At 36.1% G+C, this 13,537-nt stretch overlaps 1 protein-coding gene and 1 long non-coding RNA gene across 5 annotated transcripts; both read left to right on the forward strand.

Moving 5' to 3' along the window:
• The first annotated feature begins 324 nt into the window (after positions 1 to 324).
• On the forward strand, positions 325 to 3,484 carry LOC108831263 (protein SINE2-like). Of its 3 annotated transcripts, none has more exons than XM_057010105.1 (3): positions 325 to 1,765; positions 2,368 to 2,760; positions 2,880 to 3,484. In XM_057010105.1, the coding sequence occupies exons 2-3, from the start codon at positions 2,506 to 2,508 to the stop codon at positions 3,300 to 3,302; spliced, it is 678 nt and encodes a 225-aa protein (XP_056866085.1). In that variant the 5' UTR covers positions 325 to 1,765; positions 2,368 to 2,505; the 3' UTR covers positions 3,303 to 3,484. The 3 variants fall into 3 exon arrangements, with proteins under 3 accessions (XP_056866085.1, XP_056866086.1, XP_018460324.2); XM_057010106.1 differs by having other exon boundaries at positions 326 to 1,765; positions 2,826 to 3,481; XM_018604822.2 differs by lacking the exon at positions 325 to 1,765 and adding an exon at positions 1,818 to 1,907 and having other exon boundaries at positions 2,826 to 3,481.
• Positions 3,485 to 9,107: 5,623 nt separating this feature from the next.
• Positions 9,108 to 12,940, forward strand: LOC108831269 (uncharacterized). 2 transcript variants are annotated; one of them, XR_008944911.1, is made up of 5 exons: positions 9,108 to 9,219; positions 9,592 to 9,695; positions 9,802 to 9,940; positions 12,551 to 12,642; positions 12,705 to 12,940. It is a non-coding gene; the product is annotated as an uncharacterized LOC108831269 (long non-coding RNA). The 2 variants fall into 2 exon arrangements; XR_001946329.2 differs by lacking the exon at positions 9,592 to 9,695 and having other exon boundaries at positions 9,115 to 9,219.
• The last annotated feature ends 597 nt before the right edge of the window (positions 12,941 to 13,537 follow it).

Consider the following 13,537-nt stretch of genomic DNA (forward strand, 5'->3'; position numbering starts at 1 on the left):
CAAATCAGTATTCAAAAATATCCGAATATAATTTTAAAGTTTGCTATAAAGACCTGAATACGAAATATAATCTAAAATATCCAAAATTAGTTATATATGTTAATATTTTTATATTATTTAAGGTAATCTCGAGTCTGAGTTTAAAGCAATTTCATCTGTTCCCTGGTAAGCAAAACTTTGATGAACTCTCTGATTTTGGTTAAATGTTTGTCTGAGATAAATGGCTTTTGTGTTACAAAAAGGCTTTTATTGTTAACATGATTGGTTTAAAATGTTTGTTTGCACAAGGCACAATTCTCCGGAAATCACAAATCATGGTTTGTTTTTCTTATTGAATCTTATTGTAGCAACTTAACCGATTCATTTACAAACAATCAAAACATTAAGCCTAAAAAGAACAACAAAAAGGTCTCTCAAGACCAAACATTTTACATAATCCACCATTAACATAAACGATTTGGCCATTAACACCATTAGCTGAAGTTCTGCCAATTGATTGCTTTTGGAATGATAGTCAAAAATCTTGTTTGCTAATTGAATTGTATCTAAACCAAAATAAAAGAAATAACTAAGAAAAATACGGAAATAAAAAATGAAATGATAGTAAGAAGTTTCTGAACTTAAGGGGGGTGTTAGTGGAAATGTGATATGTAGTGATTATTAGAGTTTTCAATTCTAGTGTTATTGATGTATAGATTCTCATATTCTCATTAAAATATAGTATGATTGGTTTTATGATTCTCAAACTTTTAACTCACAAAATAAGATTTTGAGAATACCACATGTTTCACTTGGATTCTTAAAATCATTACATTACTTTACTTTCATAGATTTTAACAATATATACAAAATTCTCTACAACTCTTTTCAAATTTAACAAATCTTATAACTTTTCAAATTAACAAATTCTATAAAAATTCAAGTCCCACTAACACCCCCTAAATGCAAATTGACCAACATTTTCCATTGAAAAAATGGTGAATTTTATCTGGACCAAATTATACCAATCACATAGTGTGTAGAATGATAATTTTAGAACATAGGTCTATTTAAGTAAAAAAGCAGATAAATAAAGGAGTAGATTTGCTTAAGACCCAACAATTAGGGAGCGTTGCCATAATAATTAAACCCGCGCCCATCGCACAAAACGCTCGCAAAGTTCTTTTTTTTGAGCACGGATATATTAAAATTTAAAGACTCTCTCAAAAAGAGGAGGGAGCCTGGGAAGCATTACAGAGGGTGTCCTTAGCCAGACGATCGCAAAGTTCAAAAACAAAAGTTGAAGAAACCCTTTTCTGGTTTTCTTGGCGTCGTATCGTAAGTAGGAGGAGAAGAAAGATCCATCTCTCTTGGGTTTTTCCTTAATTTTCAGATTCTGGGATCAATCTTCGTGAGACAGATATGGTGAGTATGATAGATAAGTCCCGACTAGGAGCTAACCGATAGCTCTAAGTTAGGTAGATAGAAGTCTAGAAGATGATTTTAGGGAAGAACAATCACCTCGAAGAGCTTAGATCTTGATAGAGAGAACAGAGAGTTTTAGAGGTTGGAAAATGATAATGTTATTGATAAAATTGTTTCTCTGCAAATGCAGGGTACAAATACTAAAGACAAAGAGGCTCTAACGGTTCAAACGTGAGCTGTAAAGTAAAAGCAAAAGCATAAAGTAGCAAAGGGATCAGCATATTTGCTGAGAGATGCTGTTGTGATAAGGATGTCAAGGATGACTCATCCTATGACACTTCGCTATCAAACAAGACAACTGGTACATTCTTGATTCTTCGTTATTCATCAACCTTACTACTATTGCAGTTTGCAGACACTCGAAACTCTCTTCATACGCTTTTTGTGAGATTAGGGTTACTAGTTCTCTTCTTTGTTTCATTTATATACGATAGTTATTAAAGGTTCAAATCAAACTCTTAAGAATCAATTTACTCAGAATGATACTTTTTTCGGTTTACCTAAGAAATTAGATTAAAAGTTTTTATTTTTTGGGAACTAAGCATTAGTTTTGGTATAATCCTCTTACGGAAAGATTGATTTTTTTAGTTTCCTGATTAGGATATGGTTCAGAATCATTGAATATAATTATCTCGGTATAACAACTCGTTAGGATTAAATAATCTAATCTTATACTCAAATGATTGTACTATATCTCTAAGTTGTGTATATCCTGTTTTAAGATATGGTTAGAACCATTGAGTATGATCACTTCGGTAATGTTGTTAGGATCAAAGAATCTATCTTATACGCAAATGATTTGTATATAACTTCTATAAGTTGTCTATATACTCAAATGATATGATCAAAATGTCAAGATCTTGCTTGTTATTGACTTCGTTGTGTGGCTTTTTTTACTTTCAGAGGGATTCAAGAGGGGAACACAGAAAATGGGGAGAAACCTCGGTTCAGCGTTTAGACAAGAATTGGCTAATGTTGACAAAGATCCAGATAATTACGAGACTGCAATGAGCAAATTGAGAACCATTGTGAAAGATTTGGATGCAAACGCTATACATGCGTTTCTCACTCAAGTTTCTGAAACAAAAGAGATTGGTTCCGAGTCTGGCGGCTACACGGTCTCTCTCTCTCTTTGAAGACCTTGCACGTGCAGAGAGATTGATAAAAGAGGCTGATCCATCAGTGAAGTCTACACATAACAGGAGTTATGTAAACGACCAAGAAGATGATGAGGTGTCAGGCTCTCCTTTGTTGGCTTATGCTGACAATAACCAAGAAACCGGTTCAAGAAATCAGGTACAGACATTAAAAAGCTATATCTCTTATGTGTTCTTTTTTAGGGAAGTTTTTCATTGTTTCAGATTCAGTTCTCTGGTGTTGAAGATGATAACATGGAGTTAGTTTGTTTCCATCAGAGGAACAGAAGCTCTGAGTCTAGGACCAATCGCCCACGAAGTTCAAGACGAAACAGGAAGAAGAGACGGTCAGAACGTAACAGGCACGGTTTCACACAAGATTCATTTACTGTACTGCTAGAGAACAGAGAGCAGCAGCTACGACAGTACAGTGAAAGCTCATCGTCATCACCAATACATGATAGATCGGGTACTACTACTCCAACAGAAGACATCTGTGAGAAACTAAAGATAGATTTGGATTCTGTGGCCAAAGTGAAGAGAGAAGAGAGTGAAACAGAGTCAAGACGGGACAGCAGCAAGAAGAGTGTGTTGAGATGGGGTTTGAGTTTCTTCTCTGTTGTAGTTGCAGGGCTTGTTTCCTTCATGTGGGTGCATCTGCAAGATGATATGATGATGCCTCCTCATCTTGTTCCTACTTGAACTTACTTAGGTTCAGATTATATAATTCAAGAGTGTTCGCAAGTCCTCTGTTCTTATTAAATCAAAGGCTCTTTCAAGCTTACAATCTTTCGTGATATCTTACAACTTCACTTTCGTATCATATATATAGGTCTAGCTATTTCCTAAACCTACTTGTAATCACTTTCACTTTCATGTATATCCTAATCCTTTATATATCACACTTTCAATAGGATTAGGATAACTTACAACTCAAGCTAACTTCAAGTTTATCTCAACATTGTCTTCCTTAAGCTTGAAGTCTTTATCTTTCACATTTTGAACTCCGATCAATCTTCTCATCTCTGCAAACTTAACACGACCAAGTCCCTTTGTCAATATATCTGCATTCTGCTCACTCCCCGGAACATGCTCGACTTCCACTTGTTCATTCTCAACACATTCACGAATGAAGTGAAACCTCCTATAAATGTGCTTACTTCTACCATGGAAGACTGGATTCTTAGTGAGAGCAATTGCTGACTTGTTATCAACTTTGATCGTCACCTTCTTGCCCACTTCACCTGTAACTTCACTTAGTAGTTCTTGGAGCCAGATCGCTTGCTTTGCAGCCTCTGTCGTTGCCATGAACTCGGCCTCACACGATGATAATGCCACTACTTCCTGTTTCTGAGAACACCAAGTGATGGGGCTTTTACCAAAGTAAAACATGTGTCCAGTTGTACTACGACCATCATCAATATCGACACTATGAGAACTATCACTGAACCCAATTAACTCTTGATTCATTGACCTTGCAAAACGTAGTCCTAGAGATGTAGTCCCACGCAAGTACCTCAAGATTTGCTTCCGTGCTGACCCATGTGATTCCTTCGGAGCCTGCATATACCGGCTAAGCACTCCAATGCTGTAAGATAGATCAGGCCGGGTATGTAACAGGTAGCGCAGACATCCTATAGTCCTCCTGTACTCTCGCTCATCAATGCTCTTTTCATGATCAGACTTTGACAACTTTAGATTCACTTCCATGGGTATATGAGTAAGGTTGCAGTTGCTCATATTAGTATCTTCAAGAATCTTTGTTGCATATTTTTCTTGTGACAATACGATACTCCCACTGAGTTGCTCAACTTCAATACCTAAGTAATAGGTTAACTTTCCCAAATCACTCATCTCGAACTTGCTCCCCATCTCCTTTTTAAAGTTCATGATCGACTTTAGGCACGAGCCAGTAACTAGTAAGTCGTCCACGTAGACGCATACAATAAGTAGACCCGCTTTCTCATCTTTTCTGTATAACGACGGTTCTTTGGAGCATCTAATGAAACCAAGGTTCTGTAGAATCCGGTTGAGCTTGATGTTCCAAGCTCTCGGAGCCTGTCTTAGACCATAGAGAGCTTTGTTTAGTTTATAAACTTTTTCTTCCTTTCCTTTTATCACAAACCCCTCTGGTTGGCTCACATATTCTCTTAAATCTCCATGTAAGAATGCAGTTTTAACATCCAGATGATGTATCTCCCAGCCTTTAGATGCTGCAAACGCAATAACCATTCTTATTGTTTCAATACGAGCGACCGGAGCAAAGACCTCGTCGAAGTCAATACCATGCCTCTGTACATAACCTTTGGCTACTAGACGTGCTTTGTATTTGCTTATACTCCCATCTGCATTCCTTTTAATTTTAAATACCCACTTCAGACCAATAGGTTTGAAACCTTTTGGTAGATCGACAAGAACCCACGTGTTGTTTCTCTCGATTGAATGCAGCTCATCTTCGCAAGCATCAACCCAAACCTGCATCTCTTTAGCTTCATTCCAGTCCCATGGCTCGTTGTTTATAGCCATTAGAAGTCTCTCACACTCAACCTCTGCACGTAACAAGTAGTCATCGAGATAAGATGGTTTTGTGCTCACCCTCGTTGACCGTCTTAGAGGAGAAGATGTCTGTTCATCATGAGTTACTTCATCTTCATCGGATTTTTCATCCTCGTTATCTTCTCCTCCTGTCTCTCCACTGTCATCTTCATCCTCAAGTGTTGTTATTACACGATCAGCACTATCCTTAACTGGTAATAGTTCAATTTCAAACGAACCAGTCATCATCACCACTTGCTTCAGTCGTTTCCCAATTCCATTGTTTATCTTCTTCGAGCAGAACATCTCGAGATACTATGATTTTGTTGCTCTCTGGATCAAAGCAACGATATGCTTTCGTGCCGGGTTCTATTCCTAGATGAACCAAGATTCTAGATCGATCATCAAGCTTCCGTCTTCCTACAGCCTCTGTTCTTACATGACACACACATCCAAACACCTTGAGATGCTCTATATTTGGACGTCTTCCTCGTAACATCTCATATGGTGTATGTTCTTTCAAGGCTCGTGTTGCAATCCGGTTTATTAAGTAGGTAGCGTGCCTTACTGCCTCTCCCCAAAACTTGTTTGGTACTTTCATGTGTTTCAATAAGCTTCTGGTCATCTCGAGTAAGGTACGATTCCGACGTTCTACTACTCCGTTCTGTTGCGGAGAGTACGGAGCTGTTAGATGTCTATTGATCCCATTCTTATTACAGTAGTCTTTAAACTCTTTAGATAGAAACTCGCCTCCTCTGTCAGTCCTAAACGTTTGTATGGTTGTCTTAGTCTCCTTTTCTGCAAGTTTCTTGAAGCTTTTAAATTTATCAAAGGCTTCACCTTTCTCTCCAAGCATCACTGTCCACATATACCTAGAGAAATCGTCGATCAAGACAAAGACGTATCGCTTCTTTCCTGGTGTCGGAGGCGTAATAGGTCCACACAAGTCACTGTGAACTAGCTCAAGTGGTTTAGTTGCTCTGTAAGACGTTGATTTTGGGAATGGTTTCCTAGTCTGTTTCCCAAGTAGGCAAGATACGCAAGTTTCCTTTTCGATTGTCATATTAGGTATCCCAACAACAATGTTTTTATTCATCATCATCTTCATTGTCTCGTTGTTGAGATGGCCTAGACGTGCGTGCCACCTAGATGCCTCCGAAGACGCTGTAACTTGCAGACACTGAATGATATCGGCTTGTAGCAGGACTTTGTAAAGTCTGTTCTTAGACCTTGTGCACTCGATCATTATCTGTCCTGATCTATCAAACAACTTCAAGACGTTATTCTTCATACTTACTTCGCAACCAGTTTCAGTAGCTTGGCCCAAGGACACTATATTGCTCTTTAGACCAGGTATGTAGTACACATTACTTAGTATTTTCTTGTCTCCTCCCTTTAATATGAATCTAATAGATCCTTTCCCTTTTATCTCAATACGGGAGTCGTCGCCAAAACGTACTATTCCAGTCACTTCTTCATCAAGTTTACAGAACATAGTACGATTTCCACTCATATGATTGCTTGCTCCATTGTCGAGATACCAAAGTCTCTCCATATCTTGCTCAACGTCGAAAGTGCTCGGTTTCACCTTTTGTTCGTTTAGGTAAACGACTTCATGAACCATCAGTTCATCAGCTTCTTGCGTATCATCTTCCTTCTTTTCAACTGTTTCTTGCAGTTTAAGCTTAGCATCTGGACACTCAGAGGCGTAGTGACCAAGTTTCTCGCAATTGAAACAGGTTATATGGCTTTTGTCTTTGGTTCCATATTGTCCTGTTTTGTAGGCTTCCTTTTGTGCATAGAATCCCACAAAACGTCCTCGGCCTCTGCCTCCTCTCCAACTACTTCGTCCACCACGTCCTCTTCCTCTGCCATAACCATCCGCTTGTGATTCGTTGCTTGCATACATAAGCTTTCCAATGTCGTTACTCTGTTCTTCATCTTCTTCACTTATTCTCTCTTCATAAGCTTTTATTCTTCCAACAATGTCTTCAAAGCTAGTCTTTTTAAGATCCAAAACTTGCTCAAGAGACGCCACCATATGTATGAACTTCTTTCGAGGCAGACTCTTTAAGAACTTCTGCACAAGTTTAGTTTCTTCAATAACCAGACCAAGAGAAGCCGTCTTAGAAGAGATCTATGTAAGCTTGCCGACAAAGGCATCAACATTGTCTTCCTCCTTCATCTTGAGCTTGTCGAAATCTGCAGTAAGTGTCATAAGTCGTGCTTCTCGTACTCTCTCGGCTCCTACGTGCCTAGATTGGATTGCATCCCAAACGGCTTTGGCTGTATCAAGATTTCCTATCTGCAGTGTTAGTGCTTCGGGTATTGACTGGAATATCAATGCTATGGCTAAATTATTTTTCTCTTCATGCTTGCTTCCAGGATCAATTGACTCCCAAACTCTATTGACTTTGAGAGCAATCTTCATCTTCATAGCCCACACAGTATAGTTGGTGGAGTTCAGCATCGGATACTTGATGGACGAAGGTCCAGTTTCTTTCTCGGTTTCATTCTTCACGTCTGTCATGGTGGTTGTGTTCTTCGTTTCTTAGCTCCTTGATCTCAGGTCTTTGATTCTGTTTTAGAAAGCTCTGATACCAAATATATAATTCAAGAGTGTTCGCAAGTCCTCTGTTCTTATTAAATCAAAGGCTCTTTCAAGCTTACAATCTTTCGTGATATCTTACAACTTCACTTTCGTATCATATATATAGGTCTAGCTATTTCCTAAATCTACTTGTAATCACTTTCACTTTCATGTATATCCTAATCCTTTATATATCACACTTTCAATAGGATTAGGATAACTTACAACTCAAGCTAACTTCAAGTTTATCTCAATACAGATTGTGTGTTCTATTCTTCTTCTGTAGATGTGTGGATCTTATTTGAATACTCTCTGTCTTTTTACTCTCCAAAAGAACTTGTGACTAATATAAAACAAGAGTGATTTTGGTAGATATACCCATTTAAGATTCAAATTAGTAAATTACCCTACTAAGTCAAAATGCCCAACCTGTCTACCATTTTTGGTTCACAAGTGACAATTATATACAATTATAAAATTTTATTTTTCATATAATTATTATTAAGTTTGATATGGAAAATTTAATATATTATGTTGTTAATTTATAATTATTTTTCAAATTATATGGCAAAAATACCAACTAAAATTATCGAAAATATAAAATAATCAAAATTACCTAAAATCAATAGAACTCTAGATAGAAGACAACTAGACCTTATTCTATAGATATATAAAAATAAAAATTTAATAAAATCTTATTTAAAGATAAAAATTGAAAACATTTATTTTCAAAAAAAATTTAGGTAACAATTTTTTTAAATTTTTTTTGAAAATCTTTATAAATATATATCGTATCTTTGTGAATTTGAGTTTACGAAACGAATTACATAGAAATAATAGAAAACGACGGCGTAATAGTTAGACATAGTGGGAAAAGCACCAGTTCGAATTAAGGGGGGTGTATTCAACCGAGAATTTTAGGTGATTTGTATTAAAATGTCAAATCCACTGCTATTCAAACATGAATTTTAAAAACTCATTTAAAATCCACTGTTATTGAACTTGACATTTCGTAAAGTACTCTGAAATCCACTGTTATTGAAAAAAATTTAAGTTGTGGAATTTTAAAGTTTTGAGGTGATATTCTAGAGTAGTTTAACAAAAATCACCTAAATCTCTGCAACTTATTAAAATCATCTAAAACTCCATTAAAAATCAAATCACATCAAATGTTAAATTGAATACACCTCTCTAAGTGTTGAATGAAGTACCAGTTTGATTTGAGGATAAATCGACTCAAATTTTCAAATATAACTAAACCGTTAACGAGACCGAGACCGACCTAAAATTAAAAATATAACCGTTACGAAAACACGCGTCACAATAAAAACATGCGAAACAAAAAACAATAATACCTTTTATTAATAATAAATGAAAGAAACGGGAGAACTTTTTTTCTCCCAAATCACAAAAATATGAAGAACTCTCAACCTTCGTAAAGTGTTTCGATCTCTTCCAAACTTTTGCATAAAAGGATCCGATTCATTTATTATAGTAAGTGTTTCGATCTCTCCCTCTCTCTCTGTAAATCTTAAATTTCTTTGAGGATTTTCGACCTCCATTTCGATTTTAGGTTTTCGATCTCTCTTTAGATCCCGTTCGATTGATTCTGGGTTTCTGGCTCTATGCTAGGGTTTCGTGTGAATCTTTCTCGTTCGATTGATTTTCTTGTTCCTTTGTTGTTCGATTGATGTCTTGTTCCTTTATAAATCGATTGCAATTTTTGATTTAGGGTTTTGTTCACTTTAGATTCCGTCCCGATTTGTTTGTGTTTCTCGCTATGTTAGGGTTTCGTGTGAATCTTTCTTGTTCGATTGACTGTCTTGTTCATTTTATAGTTCGATTGATTTTCTTGTTTTTATACAGATTGGATCCGACCTGTTTGATTTTGGTACTAAAAGGATCCAAGTGTTGTTTGTTTAACGGCCCAAATTCTTATTCTCACAAGCCCTGTCGTTAGTTAGACAATGGTAAAAGAGTTTATGCTATTGTTTCAAAGCTTGCGTCTTTATTCTTTTGTAGTTTTATTTGAAGGTTCATAATGTGTGGTTATGGTGTATCTTACTACTGTTTCAGTGAGCTTCAAAACAAGAAGAAACAGGGTGATCGAGAGAGATGGAAGAGAGTAAAGGCAAAACAACAGCATACATTGGTTTTATAGCAGCATAATGTTTTTGCAGTGACTCCTCCACATGTGAAACCTGTCATCATTAAGGTAAATAACTCTTTCAAAAACCCTAAGATGGATTGTTTTTGGTTTGTTTTGTTTTGATGTTTTGGTTTTCCACTTCAAAACCTCCCAAAAAGATCTTAGACAGACACTAATCTAATAGTGTTCTGTCAGATTCTTATTTTGGGAACATTGTCCCTTCGCTGCCCCTATAGAAAACATATTACCCACGGCTTAAAAAAAGTCTTTTAAGACAAGAACCGGCTTTTACTAACCCACGACTTGAAAAGGATCTGTTTTTGATTATTTGGATGGATTGGATTATAACGACCAAAAGTCTTCAAGACAAATGACTAAAATCAAAAACAGATCCTTATTCTTTATTTACCCACGGCTTTAAGAAAGATCTGTTTTTGATTATTAAAAAGACCAATGGTTAAGAAAGTCTTTAAGACAAGAGACTTGAGAAATCAAAAACAGATCTTTATTTGACTTACACCCACGGCTTGATTGTCCCTTTGCTGCCTCTAAAGGAAACTTATTACTCTCGGCTTAAAAAAGGTCTTTTAAGACAAGAAGATGCTTTTACTAACCCACGGCTTGAAAAGGATCTGTTTTTGATTTTTTGGATGGATTATAACGACCAATGGTTAAGAAGTCTTTTAAGACAAAAGACTAAAATCAAAAACAGGTCCTTATTTTTTATTTACCCTCGGCTTCAGAAAGATCTGTTCTTGATTATTATAAAGACCAATGTTAAGAAAGTCTTTAAGACAAGAGACTTGAGAAATCAAAAACAGATCTTTACTTGACTCAAACCCACAGCTTGATTGTCCCTTTGCCCCTAAAGGAAACTTAAAACCCACGGCTTAAAAAAGTCTTTTAAGACAAGAAGAGGCTTTACTAATCCACGGCTTGAAAAGGATATGTTTTTGATTATTTAGATGGATTGGATTATAACGAATGGTTAAGAAAGTCTTTAAGGCACTAAAAGCAAAAACATGATCCTTATTTTTTAACTTACCCACGGCTTAGAGAAAATCTATTTGGATGAAATGGGAGTATAGGTATCAATAGTTTAAGACAGTCTTTAAGACAAAAGACTTGAGAAATCATTTTACTGCTACCCACGGCTTACATAGACAAGATATGTCATGTTAATACACCCACGGCTTACAAGTCTTTAGACAAAGACATATAAGACATGTCATGTTAATACACACACGGCTGAAAATTCTTTATTACCCACGGCTTAGAAGTCTCTAGACAAAGACTGCATATCAAAAACAGTTCCTTATCTCACTGTCCACGCCGTACACAAGTCTTTAGACAAATACGTACAAGGCAAGTCTTTACACTGTCCACGTCTTACCCAAGTCTTTAAGACAAAAGACAAGAAGAGACTTTACTAACCCACGGCTTAAGAAGGATCTGTTTTGGATGTAGATTATAATGATTAAGAAAGTCTTTAAGACAAAAGAGTAAAATCAAAAACAGATCTTTTTCTTACTTACCCACGGCTTAGAGAAAAAACTATTTGGATGAAATGGGAGTATAAGGATCAAAGGTTTAGGAAAGTCTTCAAGACAAAAGACTTGAGAAATCAAAAATAGACCCTTATTGTACTTACCCACGGCTTACATAGACAAGACATGTCAGTTAAAAGACTCACATCTTACAAGTCTTTAGACAAAGACATATAAGACATGACATGTTAAAATACACCCACGGCTTAAAAGTCTCTAGACAAAGACTGCATATCAAAAACAGTTCCTTATCTCACTATCCACGCCTTACACAAGTCTTTAGATGTACAAGGCAAGTCTTTACACTGTCCACGCCTTACACAAGTCTTCAGACAAAGACATTTAAGGCATGTCAGATAAAAGACCCACGGCTTACAAGTCTTAGACAAAGATGTATAAGACATGTCAGTTAATTAAAAAGACCCACGGCTTACATACAACTCTTTAGACAAAGACATCTAAGGCCTGTTAGTTAAAAGACCCACGGCTTACAAAGTCTTTAGAGTTTAGACAAAGACATATAAGACATGTAAGACCCACAGTCTACAATTAACAACCCACGGCTTAAGAAAATCTGATTTGATTATTTTGAAGGAATGGAGTATAATGACCAACAATTGCAAGTATTACAAAGACTATAAATCAAAAACAGATTCCTTATTTTGTTACCCCAAGGCTTACAAAAGTCTCAAGACAGACACAGACTTGCAAAAGTACAAGTATTAAGACAAAGACATAATACATGTCAGTTCAAAGTCCCACTGTTTAAAAATCTTTACCACCCACGGCTTAGAAGTCTTTACTACCCACGGCTTACGCATAAGTCTTTAGACAGAGACGTTCAAGGCATGTCAGTTAAAAACACCCATGGTTTACAAGTCTTTAAACAAAGACATATAAGACATGTCAGTTTACTTTGGATGAGAATAACAAACCACGAGAATAAAAAACCAACAACGTTGGTTTAAGAAAGTCTCAAGTCAAAGACTACACATGGAAAGAAACCTACCCATGGGTTGATTTTAGAATGCGGCTTAGATAAAGACTATGTGAACCGAGAACCAAATGGTTACAAAGTCTTATATCCAGTCATGTAAGTAAAGACTAATTAATTTGTTTTGTTTTGCAGGTTTGTGCTTTAGGAGGTCTGAGGAGATTGCAACACTGAGACCATTCAAATTTGAAAAACCGATCCAAGATTTAGGCACTGGAAGGAACATGGTAAGCATGAGGCATATATGCCTACATGTAAGTAAAAACTAGTTAATTTGTTTTTTTTTCAGGTTTGTGCTTTTGGAGATCTGAGGAGATTGCAATTGTAGTAGACTTCTGCGACAGGTAGTATATTAGTTGAGTCTCACGTAGAGATATATTTTTGAAGGATGTGAGACTTCTTTAGTTTGTCTGAGAAACATTTTATTTGTGTTATCCACTAACCCTTCGTGATCACATATGATCACGGTCTTGTAATTTTAGAATCGAAATTTGGATGTTGAATGATTGTCCTATATTTTGCATTCTGCATCATGTCTTTACAGTTCTTGATTCTGCATCATGTGTTCTGATGTTTGCATTCTGCATCATGTATTTACAGTTCTGGATTCTGCATCATGTACTTACAGTTTTGCATTCTGATGTTTGCATTCAGCATCATGTCTTTACGGTTTTGCATTCAGCATATGTCCTTAAATTTTGCATCATGTATCATGTCTTTGAAATCCTATAGTTAAATTTGTATGTCTGAGAAATTATATCATTCTGCGTAATAGTTTATATACACTTATGATTACTGTAATATATTATCTAAGTGCTATTTACATAAATTTTCAAAGTACACTGATAAAAAATAGATTTGGTTGTGGTATTAGTGTTTATCCTTAGTCTCTTAGTCCTACTACAACGTTGGTGGTTTTGGAAATCTATTGAACCATTGGTGTATTTATTTAGCATGTGCAACAGATCTTTCTTGATTTCTCTATTATGTCTTTTTTAATACTATATCTATAATTGATATAGAAAAGCAAGAATTAGCAGCCGAACTCCAATGTTGTCGTCCATTTTGTTGGTATGCTATCATATGTGCTCTAAACTTCTAGGTTGTTACGTAGGCTATATT

The sequence above is a fragment of the Raphanus sativus genome, chromosome 4 (assembly GCF_000801105.2).
Source record: "Raphanus sativus cultivar WK10039 chromosome 4, ASM80110v3, whole genome shotgun sequence".
NCBI lineage: Eukaryota > Viridiplantae > Streptophyta > Magnoliopsida > Brassicales > Brassicaceae > Raphanus > Raphanus sativus.

What these genes read in the sequence shown, in the direction of transcription:
- LOC108831263 (XM_057010106.1), top strand. Translation starts at nt 2,506, where the DNA reads ATGCAAACGCTATACATGCGTTTCTCACTCAAGTTTCTGAAACAAAAG. An exon ending in AAACCGGTTCAAGAAATCAG is followed by an intron (nt 2,761 to 2,825) that starts GTACAGACATTA and finishes TCATTGTTTCAG; the next exon opens with ATTCAGTTCTCTGGTGTTGA.